Raw genomic sequence first — 18,197 nt, 5'->3', positions numbered from 1 at the left:
CATTAGTGACAGGACCCACTAGTAATGTCACTCCATTCACTACAATCCTTTGTGCCCGACCCGTGAGCCAGTTACTGACCCGTCACATGATGTGTTTACCCAGCTGAGTGCTGGACATTTTGTCCAGAGGATGCTGTGAGAGACAGCATCAAAAGCTTTACTGAATCGTCTCCATAATTCTATCGGGCACTGAAGTGAGACTGACAGGCCGGTAGTTTGCATGGTCATCCTTCTTACCCTTCTTGAAAACCAGGACAATGTTTGCCAGCTTCCAGTAGACTGGGACCTCTCCAGATTCGCAAGATTCAGACATCATTGAGAGAGGTCTCTTGATGACACCAGCCAGCTCTTTGCTCTTGGATGAATCCCATCAGGCCCCAATAGACTTAGAGGGATCCAGCTGGAGAAGCAGCTCCTGCACAAGTTCAGGGTAGACTGGAAGTTTATCATTCTCAGTCATGAGAAATTAGTTTAACACAGAACAAAGAGTCAAACATAGAATGATTTAGTGATCTGCTCAGAATACTTCTTCATGACATGGAATTCTTCCAAGTACAGTAAACATTGCAAATTCCAGGTTTTAGATACAACTCCTCAAGGCTAGGTTGTAAAGGAAAAATCAGGAGTTATGAGTTTAACATTAGATCCCAGTTCTGAGGCAGAATTTTAAAAGCTATTTCCCACTGCAGCATTCCCAGCCCTCTTGAGGGCCTAGCAGGGCCTACTAACCTTTTACGGCTATGAGGAGACTTTTGAAGCCCCACAGCTGCACAGGAGCAGAATTCTCTTGTGTTTGGAAGACTATCTGCAGAAAGGAGCTTTTATGATGCTTCTCACATATACACCAGTCACTGACTTGAGCTCTCATAATCCAGACCCAGATTCTTCTTGTGTATTATAAAACAAGGAAATGGGAATTGTCACACTAGGTGGAGCATTTTTAAGAACTGGCAGGGGAGTTATGGTATGTTAGTAAATATATTATGCCATTATTTATATTAATTGCCAGTATTAAAAGGCTGTAACTTCTTTCAGTTTGGGTGACCTGGAGCTATAAAGCCACCAGCTGAGAGTTATAAATGTCTGTCATTGCAAGACATCAATTGGTCATAAAAATAGTTGGAGTATTCACTTCTCTTTGATGGAAATGTGAAAAACATGCTCTGGATCCCACTTTCCCATCAAAACCCTTTTTTATTTCCCTCTTAGTACTGCCATACTAAACTATAGGGTTCCCAAACCCCACACTATCACAGAAGGAAACTACGCATGATGAAAATTCTCAGGAACACACAAAAATCTTCAGCTGCCTAAAAAAACCCCATGTTTTGACTTTGCATAACAGCACTGTGCACGAACAAAAAGCTTCTCATTTTTAACTTTTACTTCTTCTGTCTCACCCTTTCAGCAAGTTTTCTATACAAGGCAAAAAAAACATTTCATAAACTGGCCTTGACAGAATATTAAGGGAAGGTAAATGAAGCTGAAATAACTTTGGCACAGGGGCCTTCCATAAGAGATTAATGGGGAAAAAAAAGGTGTTTTATGCAAATAGTTGTATTTGAAGAGACAAGTTAGACCCAGTTGCCTTCCATTGCAAACCAGAAAAATTTTCAAAATTACTGCTGTATGCAATAAATTAATTTCAGAGAGAAAAGGAAGTCAAGTTTACCTACTTATTTTGAAATAAAGGTAGAAACAGAATTAATCTCATCTACAGATGTAATCAGCTCAGTTTAATTTTTAATCAATGACTAAAAATACCATTGAGGAAGGACTCACCCCTTTTAAACAGGTTAATAAAAAATTAGGCTTAGTGGGAAACTCAGCATGCTTCATTATACTCAAAAAGTGCAGTGTTTCATATTTTATATAACAGCTTTATTATCAAATGGCAAGAGACACTTAGTAATGATGTCATGCAGGTATCACCAAAAAAATTCCAAAAGATAAACAGGTCACCTAACAGCTCAAAATCCCTTGCAATTAAAAAACAAAGCTACATCTTTCTGATGTCCTGGTTTGTTCCATGGTAGCCACTATTTTTCTGTTGAAATGTTATGGCTCTCTCTTGGATCACTTGCTGGATTTCCTAAAGGAAACAGTAGGCTAGTACAGTACTCCACAACACAGTGCTTTTTTTGCTTTCCACAAGGCCTGCCTTACTCTTCACAACCCTCACAAGTCCTCATGGGATAGGAAAGCACCTCAGGCTGCTGGGAGCTGAAGATAAACACAGAAGAGATGGGTTTAAAAAAATGCTAAGGTTTTGAAAAAGTAAAGAACCCTATTTTGAACCTTTTTAAGGTCTTAAGGCTTTTAGTTATTATGATGGGAAGCCAGTCTTGTGGCTGAAACACAACAGGTTTTCAGTAACAAAGCCTGATCCCCATCTCCATAGTGAAACAGAACTCAGTGAAAATGTCAAGTGATAGCACAAGTCACATTAGATTGAAGGAGAGTTCAGTTCCTTCTTTAGTGAGAAGGTTCCACCAAAACATTGGCTTTAAAACAGCTTCTGTTACTGACCAAGAATTGAGACAAATTTTGAGAAAAGTCACTGGAAAATAAGTAGTAGGTAATTTATTCTGAGAGTTCATCTGCATGAAAAGTTAACTCTGCAGGAAAGTAGGCTGTAAATCTACAGCAGCTTCACTCTCAGTAGTCCGTGGGACCCTTGCTCACATGGCTCAATTCACATCCAGGTATACTATGGAATAAATCCCCTGGGTAGAGGAGCGCTGGAGATTAGAATGGCAGCAATAAAAGTAATCACTGTTCAGTGTTAAATGCCAAAGTACACTTTTAGAGTAAATTCTACATAACAAAAGAATTGCTGAAGCTGAATGATCTTACAATAAACTTGCAAACAGAACTGATATAAATTCCTTTATATACTTATGTAAAAAATATCATTTACTGTGCAGCCTGGATTTAAATAAAAGACAAATGGTCTATCAATATTTACTATATATTTACAAGTAATACTGTGATGAAATGAAGCAGTCAATTAACATTATGTTACAAAAACGAATAAACCCTTTAAAGGTACCAGTACCTTTTACATTATCACATTCATGAACATCTCAAAGATCTATGATATGATCATGAGTTAACACGAGGACATGGACAAATAAACCCTGGAACTGGAGCACATGCTGCTGTGTCAACTCCCTTTTCAGGGAGATGCTGCAGGGGCATCAGCTTAAACCGCATGAGCAGCACTGGTTTCAGCAGGATAAAACGTGAGTGTGCTCCCCAGCTCCTGACCAGGGCCTTGGTTTATGGGGTTCCACTGACAAGACAACAAACTACCACAGCTGGAAGCACAAGGGGAGGTATCTTGTACCTTACTGAAAGAATACACAGAGTTCTACTGAAGGCGAGTCATGGCTGGTTGCCCATTGCCAGTCACTGACCTGGCAGACAATGGAACCCCCCATTTTTATATACACCGACACAAGAGCCTGCTGTTCCATGGTGCTCTGAACATTATTTGGGATCAGCTGTCTGATAGGAACTGCACCGTTTTGTGTACCTGACATTTCTTTTAGCTAATCAAGCTGCAATGAGAAATTTTATACTCTTTACATATTGCTTGAGAAATGGTAATATTACACTGCTTAAGCATTTTTAAATCACTTGAGAACTGCAAGTTTTACATAACCATATGATCACTTTCTTAAGTTGGCAGGATAAATCTATGCAAGTGAAATAATGGCAAAATAATCAACACTAAAATATGAAAATTAGAACTTAAAAATCATCAGCTAGCCAAGATAAGAATTCTAAGCTGCTCCCTCCCTTCCTATATCTGCTCCCAGAATAAAATTTTACAGGGGCCAAGAGGGAATGATGTGACACTTTGTTAACCCAGTAAGTAAAGCAGATGTAGGTTCAAGTATTTAATTCCATACAGCACTAATAAATAGAAGTAAACAACTAGGATGAGAATAATATTGTAGTTAAAGTACTGCAAAGAACCTTTGTTTCTGAGTGAGCACCATTATATTATTTTGAAACTCCCCAAGGCAAGAAAGAAGGAAAATATTGTTAGTGAGAAATGCACTCAGACCAGATCACATGCAAGCCTACAGACAATGTTATAAAGTTGGACTGAATAATTCAGGGCTTTTTCCTGCAAGTGTTAGAAAGCATCACCTCTAGTTTATGTCTACATTACAATTTTTGCTCTGCACATAACTAGAGCAAAATGTTACATCTATGTTCTCACTTCCCTCATCCTGAGGGCCACATACACACCCTCCCAAAATAAAACACTAGTGGTTTGGTTACAAAACTATATGCAGTACATTTCTGAACACACTTCCTTCCATTTAAGGACATGTGTTCATTTAAAGACATTCTTATCAATTACAAGCCTCCCCTTTAATTGCTTAAGATCCAATAGAAAAGCAAATATACAAATATCAGAAGTGCTGATCCTGAGATGAAATATGGGAAATTCTGGTCCAGTTTGATCCTTATTCAAACTTCTGTTTCAGTTTCTTCTGGAAGAGAGCTGGTAGGATGGAGAGGATGGCTAGAATCATGAGAACAAAAACAGAGTTCCAGGAAACAGCTTCCCCTGCTGTTGTAAGCTGGTACAGCGTTGTTCCTGCCTTAATGGCTACAAAAGACGGTGGTGCTACACCTGGAGCAAGGAAAGGATGAAAAAACAGCTTGTTAGGGTGAAAAAAACCATAATTAGTCATCCAAATTTTAACACCAAAATCTTGAGATTTTTGTTGTCTTGTACTTTTTTTTTTTTTAAAGAGGACTGTAAATACAGAATTCAAAGACAAAAACCCCTTATCAAAAGAACTAGTTTTATGCCATTCTTAATATTTTTAATGCAAACTCAAATACAGGAGACCAGACAAATAACCTCTGCTCTTTAGGCTCTGCAGATTTCAAGTTCTCCTTTCAAACTGATTTTAAGTTCATAAAGGAAAAATACTGGATTGTTTCCCAACCAGATTAAAAAGTATGTGCAAAAATATGCCAATTAAAAAATCTATAGTGTATACCCCTTCTTCTGGCCACCCCAAACTGTGGCTCACGAGCCACAACTCTTACCTAGGAAAGTGCCAATGAAAAACACTTTCAATGGCACATTGATTACAGGAGATGTGATATTGATAAACCAGTTGGGAAGGAAAGGTGTTATTCTCAAAAATATTATGTAGTTAATGAGATGTTCTCTATGTCGTTCAACCTGCCAAAAAAGAAAAACCAAACATTTGGTTAAAAAATCCCTGCCTTGAAAATACACAACTGTAGAGGTTTAAAGGGGTTTTTTTTCCTGTCTTTTGTAGACATTTACATGTTGTAAACATAAAAATCAGTTAAAAATGCGTGATGTGGGGAAGTGAATCACCTGTTAGATAGTACTGAGATCACCCTGGAAATAGCTGTGTGTGACAGAGCACAGTGGTGATGTGTCTGACTGACTCAGCTAACTCAAGCAGCAAGTAAGTCATAGGCAGAGCCACAGGCCTTACTCTAACTTCAGCACATCACCTCTGTCTAATTCTGGCCCAGTCAACACAGCCAGTCTCTAATCTCATTCCTAAAGCTTTTGCAGCAACTAGCAAGGAAGTTTGTTCCTCGAGCCATTCTGTCCTAACCTGTGATCAAGCTTCAAACACAGCTATATTCCTCACTTGGAAACTCAGCCAGGTCCCAGCTCTGAACTTCATGAGGCAGCTGCTCCCAGCACAGTTCCAAAGCCAGTCTCCTGGGCTATAGTGCCCAGCATTAACATTTACCCAGCAGCAACAACAGCTCCAACTTCATTTACAGTATTAATTATGTTTTTAGGTCTAGCCTAGCTCCTTACACCAATGCTACAACAAAGCCTCTTCTTCCAGCCTGTCTCTAGCACATCAGTCTTTCCAGACAAGTGTGACCTCAAGCCAAGCTGCAAGGATAGCCAAGCATCCACAGTTCTGGCCCATCCTAGCAGACCTGCACTAAGATTAAGCCTCAAACAGTTGAAAACAAATCTGGTCTGATTGCAATTCCACCTGAAATCTCACATGGCAGCTCACCCCAGTCACAACCCTGTTTTGCAGCTTTAGCCAAATTTAAATTTAACTGTAACACCAAAATCAGGAGCACTGTGGGTTTCTTAAATCTTAATGAAGGACAAATTATTTAAATATTGATTAATGCTGCATATAAAATGGCTTAACCTCAATACACAAGCATGATACAGTCCAGTTAACCTGGAAACAGTGAGATATGAGCTGCACATACAATTTTAAATCACATGTTCAGTTCTACTAATGGCAATAGTAACCATTTGCTACTCAGAATAGTCTCAAGATTATACTGCAATATTAAGATTTACTTGGGTCAAGAGTCAAAATAATAGTATATAATCTAACAAGGTCAGTTGTGCCAGACAGCTCCAGATCTTATCTAATGAGGAACAAGTTTAAAGCATTTTTATGTGACTCAAAAAAATCTTGACCAGAGTACATGTGCTTCATACTTGAAAATTAAAAAAAATTGTTTGAATGTTTCAGAGTATCAAAGAAAGACACATAAGGTCAAGTACAAATCACACTGTATTTCTGTACTGCAAAACCTTTAGGTTCACCTCACAATCAAGACTTGCTGAAATTAATGTTATCAGACACTGTAAGAGAACGTTTCTATATGCTCCAACTACAATAACATCTTCAAATTAATGTTTCTCAATCAGACATACAGCTACAGGTTCCTCCAACACAAAAACACAAACCCAGCTTTCATTAGTCCTGATGCTTAGAGAGCAATTACTTGAAATTATCTATAACTGGAGAGGTTTCCTATTGACACTAAATAAACCAGGGGGGTGATCAGTTGCAAACACTTCCTAGGCAAGAACAAATTTCTCATGGGAAATACAATAAAATCAGGAATACTTCAGAATCCCTTCTGTGTAATGACATACATGAGCACAAGACCTCTTAGTTTTCCATGCTATTCCACGACACATTTTGTATCGTAAGTTCCAGCATCTCTAGAAACCGTACCTGTTCTGACCATTTTACTGCTTTTTCTGTTAAATATCTGTACACAACAGGACGTCCCACTAGGTATGAAAGCATATAGCAAAAGGAAGCTCCAAGTCCTGAGCACTGAAAAAAAAATCAAAACAGACAATAAATGAGCAGAAACTCTAATTAATGTCAGCCTTGTTTCCCTACAAACTACACTGCCTGGCTAGAGCAGGTTTCTATGCAGCCCTCCATCAGGGCTCTCCTCCAGCAGTATGTACACACTCCCCAAGTACGCTGTTGACCCAAGACAGTTTATTTCCAAGGCATTTAAATCAGTCTTAGCACTCAAAGTAGACAACATTGATTACTTATCAGTTAATATCGAGTGCTTCTGCAGTTTTAAGACTTTGAACAGTGAAAGCTTTGCAAATAAGAGGCACAATGCCATTAAAGAAATTCAAACATGAAAACTGAACAACAGGGCCCTCCCTACCTTTTCAATACTAAGGCTCATTATGATTGCATCTTTGGCCCATAACTTATTAAATCTTGTTGAAAAAATACATTTCAAATCTTAAACTAAGCTTCTTGCATATTTAAGCCAGTTATAAACCAGATGTATTTTGTAGTGTGATAATAAAACAACAGTAACTGTGTTGTGAAATTACGACTGGGTTCTGGCAGATGCTGAACAAATTTAGAGTAAAGGAAACTCTGGCTGATTCACACTCGAATGTCTTCATTATTAAGAAAACCTGGAGAAACAGCTCAGTGTTTTGGATCATCACCCAATGCTACAGTGAATTTTTGTGGGTAATTCTTGCAGCAGAGCTGAGTAAGAACTCAGTAGTTCATCAGAAACTGAAGTGTATGCCAGTTTCAGACTGATCATTTCCAACAGGAAGCTGCTCAGATGCTTGGTTGTACTCCAAATGGATAAAAATACATGCCCTCACAAACTACTTTCCATACTTACCAAACAAACAAGAAATAAGGCCAGTGGAAAGGGATAAAGAAACCCTGACAGGATACTGAGAAATATAGACCCAGGAATAGCAAATGTTTGCAAGCTGGATGCATCTTAGTTAAGGGAAAACACATTCCTAAAAAGCTACACACCTCCTAACTTTAAAAGCAGTCAGGATACATATTACAACTTGAAAAACCATAAATAGTCAGGGCCCCTCAAGATCCTTACTTCAAAATGCCTTTTGTGGAATAGCACAAGAAGTGCAAGCACAGAGCAACAAGATGTAGATTTGTCACTACACATACAAAAAAATAAGTCCGTAAGTAATAAAAGCTGACTGCATTTTTCTCTTTATCTGCGCTACAACTGCCACAGAGGATTTATTGTGACTTCCAGGAAACACAGACTTCTGATTTTACACTGTTGACTAGAGATGTGCAATTTCAGATATTCTCTCTGGAAAGTTCACAGGCCTGTCTGAGCCCATAAGCACAAGTTTCATGGAAGACTGAAATGTATGAAGGCAGCTACTACTTCCTTACAAATAGGCTTGGTGTAATCACTGACTACAATAGCTGACCACTACTTTCAGTCAGAAATTTTAAAATTTTTAAATTTAAATTTTTAATCAAAAATTAGGATTCTGCAGCATAAGCAAGCAGGTTGCTGGATTTAAGGCTTGCGAGGCATACTTGAGACTATGATGCATTGCTCACTTTGGATACAAAAGATATAAAGCAAAAAAACCTGCACACTATTTTACCCAAGTTGAACTGACCAAAATATTAGAAAGTCCAATAATCTTCCTGAGTCCATTACAGTCAGTCCAGCTTTCACTAAGCAATGTCAAGGTTCAGAGGTAACTGTACCATGCCTAGAAACTGATCACAGTCTGCTGCTGAGACAGTAAAGGTCATCACATCAGCTCCTAGAGCAGCTCAATAAAGAGCCAATTTATTCTCCTCCTTGTTAATATAGACACTAACATTTTAATTTTCTTCATAGATCTATAATTTGGAAAACATGAAACTTTTTGTGAAATACTTTAAAAGAATGAGCTGAAGGATAATTACTAGTGGCACGTTCAGTGCTGACTCTCCTGAGTTACGAAAGCCTCCTGCATTAAAACTGTGAAACAAACCTCTTCCACAGCTTTAAAGTTATTAACCTTTAGTAAAGTGTTCCAGTTAAGAGTGTGTTTAATGATTAATATATTCAGCACTCAGGAAAAAGAAGTCAACACAGAACACAGGTAGCCTTTGTGTCTCCCTACACAGAAAGTACTTCAGAAATTCATCTCTCTGAAAGAAAACAGAGATTGGGTTTTCTTAATTTGGGCAGTGCAGAGATGAAAGATGGCTCAAAATACTTTCCTTCAGAAATACTGCTAAATATTCTACAAACTACCCTTATGTGGAACTTTGAATGTCTCAAAGAAGAGCACTGCAATAGTCTCAGTCTTCCTTTAGAACAAACAGTAATTTCTACCTCAAAATTCACTTTATTTTAAAAGTTATCATAACACTAAAGTGAGACCAAGCCTAATAGAGAGAAATGTTTCTAAATTTCCAAGATTTTAAAATATTTGTGTCTCTTTGTAGACACTCCTATATTAAACAAAGTATGTTAAACTTCACCCATGACCAAGAAGTTATCAATTTGTATTTTTCACTTATTTTTTCAGAGAAGCATGACTACATCAAAGCTGCCCTTTATACCAGAAAAAGGATACAAAACATATGTGGCAAAATAAGCCACTAACACTTGAACGTAAAATGTGTCCTTGTATTTGGACAAGACTTTTCCCAAGGCCTTTGCATCATCCATATCTCTAGGAACCTTTATACATTCTCTTTCTTCTCTGGAGAGGAAAAAAAAAAAAAAGCAGGAATGATGGAAATATAATTTAACAGTGTAGTACAATTACTTACTGAATACAGAGATAATTAGATACACTACATCACTAAATTACAGCTTCAGCAAACAAACCATGATTATTGTTGTAATAATGCTCTCAGGTGAATACCTAATATTTACAGTGTAGTTTATATTAGAAAATCCCCAATTTTAGGTATTTGCAACCTTTTTTTTTTTTATTCAGTACAATAATGTGCTTCTCTTCTAGGTTTTTTTTCTTACCAAGTACTGACCAAAAAGAAATAATTGAGCAAACTAAACCTTGGCAAGTGAAAGGAGCCAACATTTCAACCAAAACCAACTGCAGTTGCCTGAGTGCTGGGGTCATAACAGTTGAAGTGCAGCAGGAGTGGCAGAACTTCACCTCACAAACAAATAAAGCTCTAAGGGCAAAATCTCATGTCACACCTTAATCTGGTGCAACTCTGGGCAGCACAATTCAGTGTCTTCGCTTCCTCTGTATCAGATTTAGGGATCAGGCTGTTGCAAACTGACCTTGTTGAGCAAGTTAATCAGACAGAAAATTAACTACTAAAAGGGAAAAGAAAACTGTTAGACAAGCAGGCTTTCACCTGTCAGCCTGCCTGCCTTCCCAACACAACTCCTGGGTGCAACAAGAAGGTGAAAAAGAGAAGGCAAAGTTTAGCTAGGAAGGAAGAAGGATTTCCCCTTTGGTGACAGCCTCCAGTTTTACCAAGGCACAAGGAAGTTTAAAGTGAACCCAGACTGAACCAAGCACACTCTGATCTCATCTGAAGAAGGTTAAGGACACACCGATAATGTGCTAGAGGGTAACACCTCAAAACACGGGATCTCCACTGTGCAACAGAAACCTTAGATCAAGACCAATTCTCTGATTTTGTGCCATATCCCCATGCAGGATCTGATACTGAAAAGAAAATTATTTGATAAATAATTGATAAATTAAACTTTCATAACATACTTACTCACTAAGTTGTGGGAAATTTTTATATACCAGGAACATAAGGAAAGCAGCTGATAAGAAGATGGACACTAAAATAAGAAGTGATGTCCGAGCTGATCCACCTTCTGCAAGAGCTTTCCCTGAAATTAAACATAAAACAAAGTTAGAAAAAACCCCAGCACTACCAAAACAAAACAACAAAAATCAATCCCTCACAACTTACAACAGATTCCAGACTTATCCTTTAAGGGAATATTAAAGCAAACCCTCTGTGGACATCATCTTCCTACCAACACCTTCAATAACACACATCGGTCACATTCCCGGAAAACTTTCAAACAACCTTGAAGTTTTTACACTGGCAAACATCCCACAGAAGTCAATCTCTATGATCCATAAGAATTCAGGCCTTAATTAATAAATACATTTGTAAAGAGAAAAATCAGAGCTAAACAATGTAAGCCATACATATGTTTTCCTTTTCGCCAGAAATTTTCTGCCAGTCTAATTAACTAGAGATTTAACTTGGAAGTTAAATTTCCAGTACATACAACATAACTCTGAAACCTGCTCATTAACAGATTCTTCCCTCTAATGAAAGACTACCAGATACAGCCAGTTAGGTGAGACACATTCATTAGGAGGAAACCTATATAAACACACACACACACCAGCCTGTGATATAAAGATCACAGTTCCTAGTCTTGGGAATTACACATATTTTACACTCACGTGGATATGGGTATATATAAGTGTGTATTAGCCCTTAAATTCCAGCATAGTGGAAGCAATGGGAGTGCAGTAAGTGACACTGACATTTTAGGCCTCTTCTGCATCTTAGATTTTTATCAAAATGACCACATAAGTGCAATACTCTGATTAACACAAAGGCAACTACACACATCAAGAATTTAAAACTGAAATGAACACTAAGTACTCTCTGCATCCACACTGGGGTGTGGATGTGGGCATGTATTAAACCACTCCTCAGGCACTTTGAGGCTCACCCAGCTTCACACCCAGGGTCACCTGAAGAACACTCCAAGAGCCGAGGCTGTTTTCTCTCACAGATGCTGCTGGCACAACTACAATGCCAACACACAACACTCAATCGGGTCACGGTGACACCTCACTGTTGTGAAATGCAGCGACTGGATGACGAAACCCACGGAGCCGGCTGGGCAAGCTAGCAATTTTATGGGCTTTAAGGTTTTTTAGGTTTAAGGTCAGTGCGACCCCACAGGTGTGCGCTGGGTCAGGTCAGCCGAGGCCAAAGGGAGCATCCACAAACAGAATCACAGAACCGTCAGGCTGGAAGGGACCACAGTGGTCATCTGGTCCAACCTCCTAGCTCAAGCGGGGTCATCCCAGAGCTCATGGAACAGGACTGCATCCACACGGATATTCTTGAATATCTCCAGTGAGGGAGACTCCACACCCTCTTTGGGCAATCTGTTCCAGTGCACTGTAACCGTGGTTATTCTGACAACTTCTCCAAGGAGCAAAATAAAGAATAAATAAATAAAAAAGCAACTTATAGGGCCAATAAAGAAAAACACAGCCCACTGCGCTTTCTGGCACTTCTACTTTCTATACTTCAGCTGTGCCGGTAGTGGAATAACACAAACACACGCGCACACACAGAGACATGAAACCACGCGTGTTCCCTCACGCAGGGCAGAAGGAAAAGGGGTCGGTGCCCCATTTCGGCTCCCGCAGGGCGGGAGCCGCCTCACCCCGCACGCACCGTGAGGGGCCCGGCCCGGCCGCCCCAGAGCCCGCGCGGAACGGGGCCGATGCCCGAGGCGCCGAGAGGCACCGACAGCCGCACCGGGCACTGTCTCCCGCATCGGGCACCGTCCGATGCCAGGACGAGGTCACCCCCGCTCCCGCCGCCCCGAGCCCCCGGCACCTTCCAGAAGCTGCCGCTGGTGCCTGGCGCTCTCCGCCGCCGCCGCTTGGCAAGGCCCGCGCTCCGCCGCCCTCCGCTGCGCCATGGCTCCGCGACGCCCCGGGGCCCGGCGAGTCAGGGCCGGGGCAGGCCTCGGCGGCACCAGGAGCCGCGGGGAGCAGGAGGCGGGACCGGCAGCACCGGGACCCGCGGGCAGGAGGAGGAGAAGAAGGAGGCGGGACCGGCCGCTCCTCCTCTCCTCACCCCACCGGGTCGCGGCCGCGCTCCCGCCCCCGCCGTCTCACGGCGCATGCGCTTTTCTCGGGGCATTACGGCTCTGCCGTGGTATACAGGAGCACGTGTTGGGCTCCACGTCCTTGAAATGTGGTGGCGGGTTAGTGGCAGTAAATACGGTAACACCGCCTTTCGGGCGTACCCATGTGGGTGGGTATATACGGTAACGGGGATGCGCTCAGTAGTGGTAAATACGGTGCGGGGCGGCGGGGTACCAGCCCGCTCCTCGGCCCGGCTGCGGAGAAGGCACACACATCACTGAATCCACGTTGGGAAAGACCTCTGAGGTCATCGAGTCCAACCTATGACCGAACACCGCCGTGTCAATCAGACCATGGCACAGAGTGCCACGTCCGGTCGTTCACTGAACGCCTCCAGGGACGGTGACTTCACCACCTCCCTGGGCAGCCCATTCCATTGTCTAATCACATTTTCTTTGGAGAAATTCCTCCTGATGTCCAACCTGAACCTCCCCTGGCACACGAGGGGAAGTTCAAGAGGCTATGTCCTCTTGTCCAGTCGCGGCTTTCCTGGGAGAAGAGCCCGACCCTCGCCGGCTACAGCCTCCTTTCAGGGAGTTGCAGAGAGCCATAGGGTCCACTCTGAGCCTCCTTTTCTCCAGGCTAAACACCCCCAGCTCCCTCAGCCTCTCCCCACAGGACTTGTGCTCCAGACCCTTCCCCAGCTTCGTTTCCCTTCTCTGGACACACCAGCGCCGATCGTGCCAGAGGGCAGCGGGATAAAACCCGTCTGTGAGCTCGTTTTCCCTCGGCAATGGCTTTACATCAGTGAAGGGAGCAGGATCTCCCCTCAGGGAGCGGGAGGCGGGAGCCCCTCGGCGCTTCTGGCTGTGGCGCTGGAACAGTGTCGGGTTTCCAGGAAACGGGGAACTTTATTGGGTTTGTTCCTCTCGTTCGAAAAGAAAGCTTATTTCCCGGGACGAAGGAAAACTTCTCTATCAGCCCCAGGATTTTCCTCACGTCGGTTCCTGTCAGTAAGAAGGTTTGAAATCCCGCAGAAAAGCCAGCGGGGCATGTCCCACTCTTCGCGGATTCCTTCGCGTTCAAGCCGAATGTGACCTCGAAGCACCTTTTCCTCTGCAATCTTCTGGCAGCAGGAGATCCCTGAACTTTCCAAGTGCCCGGGCAGCACAGAGTGTTACAGGGACAGTTCTCCAGGGAGAACACTGGAACCCTGCGGACAACACGCATTGCATAAGCTTCTGGGCAGCCGGGTTGGCTGAGGGAGCTACGGTGACACCCCCTCGTCCCTTTTCCAGCTGTGTCTGCTCGTAAATGTCCAACTCTTCTTCAGGGTCGTCTAGAAAGGAAGCTCTCCTGGGAGAGCTGGATACTCAGATTTAACTTCAGCCTCGTTTGTCTGATTACTCCGTGACTAAACAGCTCTTAAAATTGCTCATACAGGATCCAGCAGATCAGTTGTTTCATAGCAGTGGTATTTACAGATTGTATTTCCCGAGATCACTGATCTTTCCAAAGCCAAGAGGAAGATGCAGGTCAGCACACAGCAGAGCTCGTAAAAGCATGGCTTTATTGCTACGTGTACAAAACTCACTGATGTTACAGTGCAAGTGTCTACAGGAAGTTGATGACTCAGTTAAGATCTCAGTAGTCTAATATTCTATTACACGAGTACAGCCCCTGCCAAATCCAGTGGCAGGAAATAATCCAAACTATAAATTGTGGTCAGATTCCACATAAAGCTTCAAATCATGAGCAGATTCCATGCCAAGCTATAATTTACTCAGAATTTATTTCTTTTAGAAACAAATTATTTTAAATTATTTCATGAAACCATGTAATTAGCTCTTTTAATATTTGCAATTGATAATTCAGGAATTTAATGCCCTGAGAAGCTGGTCAGGCCTATGAACTTGCTGCTCTGGGCATTGGTGCCAGATGAGGGAGTCCTTTGTTTTTTCAAACCCTTTCACTAGAAAATTGTACATACTAGCAAGATGAGAATTGCTGACACTGTAGAATATAGCATTTTTTTCCCTATTGTAAATGCACATCATGTTTGTCATCTCTTTTCGGTTAATTACTTCTGAAACTCCAGGTAAAATGATTCAAAGACTGGGACTTTTTTCCTCTCTAACTTCTGACAAAGCATCAACTAGATACTAAACTGAAGAATGTTGGAAGCAAAATTGGAAACCAGATTATTATGCAGACAAATCTTTACCAAGTCATCCTGAAACAGAGGCAGAAAGATGCAGACTGAAAGATGTATATAAAATAAGTACCACAATTTAAAAGCTGTAGATGGTAAATGCTGCAAGGGCCATCTCTCTTTTTGGTGAGGTAGATTGTTCGGTGGGGTATGAATCCCAGTTTGGTGTGGTTGTTGTTCAGTAGCCACTCAGGGCCAAGGAGCTGGGCAGAACCTACTCCAGGGGATGTCTGATTTCTAATTAACATGCTCTGTATGGTGTAGCCCCTCTGTGTAACCCAAATGCAGGTAAACTGACACACAGGCCAAGTAACTTCTGATTCTTGCTGAACCTTCTGCAGCTCCCCCGTCCAAGACACCACTGTAAAATGCCCAAGAAGCAATTTCAACAATACAGACTTTCTCCATGTTTCCCCTTCCATTTAGTAGAAAGCACATGGCCTGCAGATGATTCCCAGGATGCTCATTCTGCAGTAAGCTCACAGTGTTGGTATATGTCTCATTAAAAATAGAGAAGATTAATCATCTCAATGTTAGGGAGCTCCAGCTCTCTGAATTGCTGCCAGAGTGAAATTTAAAGATTCATTAGATAGATCAATTTGCAGTTGATATGCACTGCACAAATTGTATTTGTTAGACTGGATTATCAGCAGACTTTTAAACTGCTCTTCACTGTTCTCGGTTCTCCTTGCTGGGGGGTACTGCTGGCGTGAATGTGTTGTCTATTTTACTAACCTTTGAAATTGTCAGTGGTGTTTAGTATCCACTGATAATTTGAACAGTCCCCTGCAAAGACATCCACACCTAACAAATGCCAGCAGAACCTCTGCAATCACTCAAGGAAAAAAAAAGGACGTGTCTGGGGAATGTTTCTTAGGGCTCACTCTGTAAGCTGAATAATTCAGGAACTCTATTTAGAAGATTAACTTAGATTTATTTACTGGAAAGAAGGCAAAGAATGAAAAATACTGCCATAGGCCACATCCTGTACGTGTTCAGAGCACGAAGAGTTTTGGTAGCTGGAACTCAGCGAGTATCAAGGAAATTTTTGACACGTGGTTGAGATCAGCACTGCCAGGAACAGCTTCACTCCACAGCACACTGGGAACAATAGCTATGGACTGAAAATAGATTTACTCTCATCATGTATAAAGTATCCTGTATATATAATGTATAACTTAAGAAAGAGCATAAAACCTGCCCTGTCTTTGGAGCATCTTTCTAAGCCCCACCTGACACAGAAGGCATGCTGCAGAATGCTTTGTCCAGCAGAGAAATGAGAGAAGTGCTCCAGTCTCCAGTTGGAGTTTGCTCAGTGACTTTACCAGTGGGAGAAGCACTCTCTGTGCTTAGAGACTAGAGACTGAATGAGCCAAAAGCTTTATATGAAATGGTTTTTGGAAAATGTACCTTAAACTCTGATTAGGAGTTCTTTCAAATTATCTGTGAACCAAAAAAGCAAAATGTTTTTCTGACCTGCTGGGAAGTAACAAAATAGATTGACATCTACCAGGGCAGCAGCTATGTGGTCAGCTCCATGAAGTCACTTCCTTCTGTGGGTGGCTGGATGAAATGCTTTATTTTTGTCTGATTGAAAGAGTTGTCTTCCCTCCGCACAAAAACTTGTGTTTGCCTCTTTTCTAAGTCACTCCTCGATGGACTGATAGAGCCCATGTCACATGGCTGACTCACTGACTCTGCTGATGCTTTGTGGACTGAGTCATGCTAGCTGTCAGCAAGAGGAAGGAGGATGAGAGACTGAGAGCAATCCTACTCCTGAGAGCTTCTAGCTGAAAATGATAAAAACCAGGAACACTAATCAACAAGTAAATCATACGTATAATTTCTTGAGAAGTGCAGATTCAGAACCCTTTTCTTCCCCTATTATTGTCTTATTTTTGACCATCATAAAGCAAACTGCATTGTTTTAACATTTTTATTTTGTAGAAATATGGCAAGAAATTAGACCTCAAACATTTATTGTCATTATACCTAAATTCTAATTTAAACCAAATAAACTTGTGCACTTGGAATGGGGCTTGAGTGTTTTACTGAGCTCATAATTTCATTAGTTATGGTAAAGAGTTTGAGGATGTAACTGGAGAGTAACCATCTGCACAGGAGACAACTTAAGGTGGAAGTCAAATGCTTTGACCAAAATTAGTAGAAAAATGTCACCAACAAGTGAGATAAATAGAAATGAGCACCTATTTGTAGCTGTTTGTGTGAATGAAGGGTTAGAAATTTCTTGGAGCCAAAAGGAGAGTTAATGAAAGCTTTTATTTATGAAAGCCAGTGCTCAAAGACAGAAGCTGAAAAAATTACTAAACAGCGAGAGCAGAACTTGTAATTTTTAAAATGAGTTGAATCTGAGCTCAGGGATCATAAGCATTCAGATTTCTTTCTCTCCTTGTATTTTTTTATAGAAGATACGATTCTTAACTCCTATTGTCCTTTTTATGTAGAGTTGTACATTTTGGGTACATCCTGCACATATGTACAGACAATACACTGTACACAGATTTATGTACAAATGTACAAAGTGCAGATTTTCAATAGTGTGTACCTATTTCTGTTACTGCTTAACTGCTTAGGAACACAATGAAATAGATAGCTATGATGTTTCTATTCCAAATGGTAAAAATAAGAGACAGATTCTCAATTCTGATGTACCTCTTGTTCCTAATTAATAGTAAATAAATCCTCTTAATAGCCAGCTTTTTTTTTGTTTTTGTTTTTCTTATTGCATGTGTCAGTGGTGTACATGAAATGGGGAAAGAAACTTTTCTCGTCAGCCTGCTCATATCCTCTATTTGAATACAAAAAACCAGGAATTAAAGGTTTTGTCTTCCTGCAAATTAAGCATGAAACATACCCTGTAATAAGCTTATGCCACCCCAAATGAGGAACATGAAAGCTCTGTCAGGTTCTTTAAATGTAGTTCCAACCTTCAGAGGCCTTACTTCCATTTTTTTCCCAGTCTTGGAAAGCACTTTCTCTAAAAAGTCAAACCTC

General features: G+C 41.1%; 1 protein-coding gene across 2 annotated transcripts; it reads right to left on the bottom strand.

The window, feature by feature from the left end:
- Positions 1–489: 489 nt before the first annotated feature.
- Positions 490–12,953, bottom strand: TMEM41B (transmembrane protein 41B). 2 transcript variants are annotated; one of them, XR_014226519.1, is made up of 8 exons: positions 12,717–12,953; positions 10,827–10,944; positions 9,695–9,823; positions 7,969–8,062; positions 7,026–7,130; positions 5,080–5,218; positions 730–4,654; positions 490–600 (listed from the first exon to the last, which is right to left on the bottom strand). XR_014226519.1 is itself a non-coding variant. In XM_082283897.1 (7 exons), exons 1-7 carry the CDS (start codon positions 12,799–12,801, stop codon positions 4,485–4,487), a joined length of 840 nt encoding a protein of 279 aa, XP_082140023.1. In that variant the 5' UTR covers positions 12,802–12,953; the 3' UTR covers positions 490–4,484. The 2 variants fall into 2 exon arrangements, 1 of the variants encoding a protein (XP_082140023.1); XM_082283897.1 differs by having other exon boundaries at positions 490–4,654.
- Between the last annotated feature and the right edge of the window lie 5,244 nt (positions 12,954–18,197).

Source organism: Coloeus monedula, assembly GCF_965178545.1.
Source record: "Coloeus monedula genome assembly, chromosome: 6".
Lineage (NCBI taxonomy): Eukaryota > Metazoa > Chordata > Aves > Passeriformes > Corvidae > Coloeus > Coloeus monedula.
Note: the sequence above shows the minus strand (reverse complement) of the source record. Positions and strands in the feature narration are given on the sequence as shown.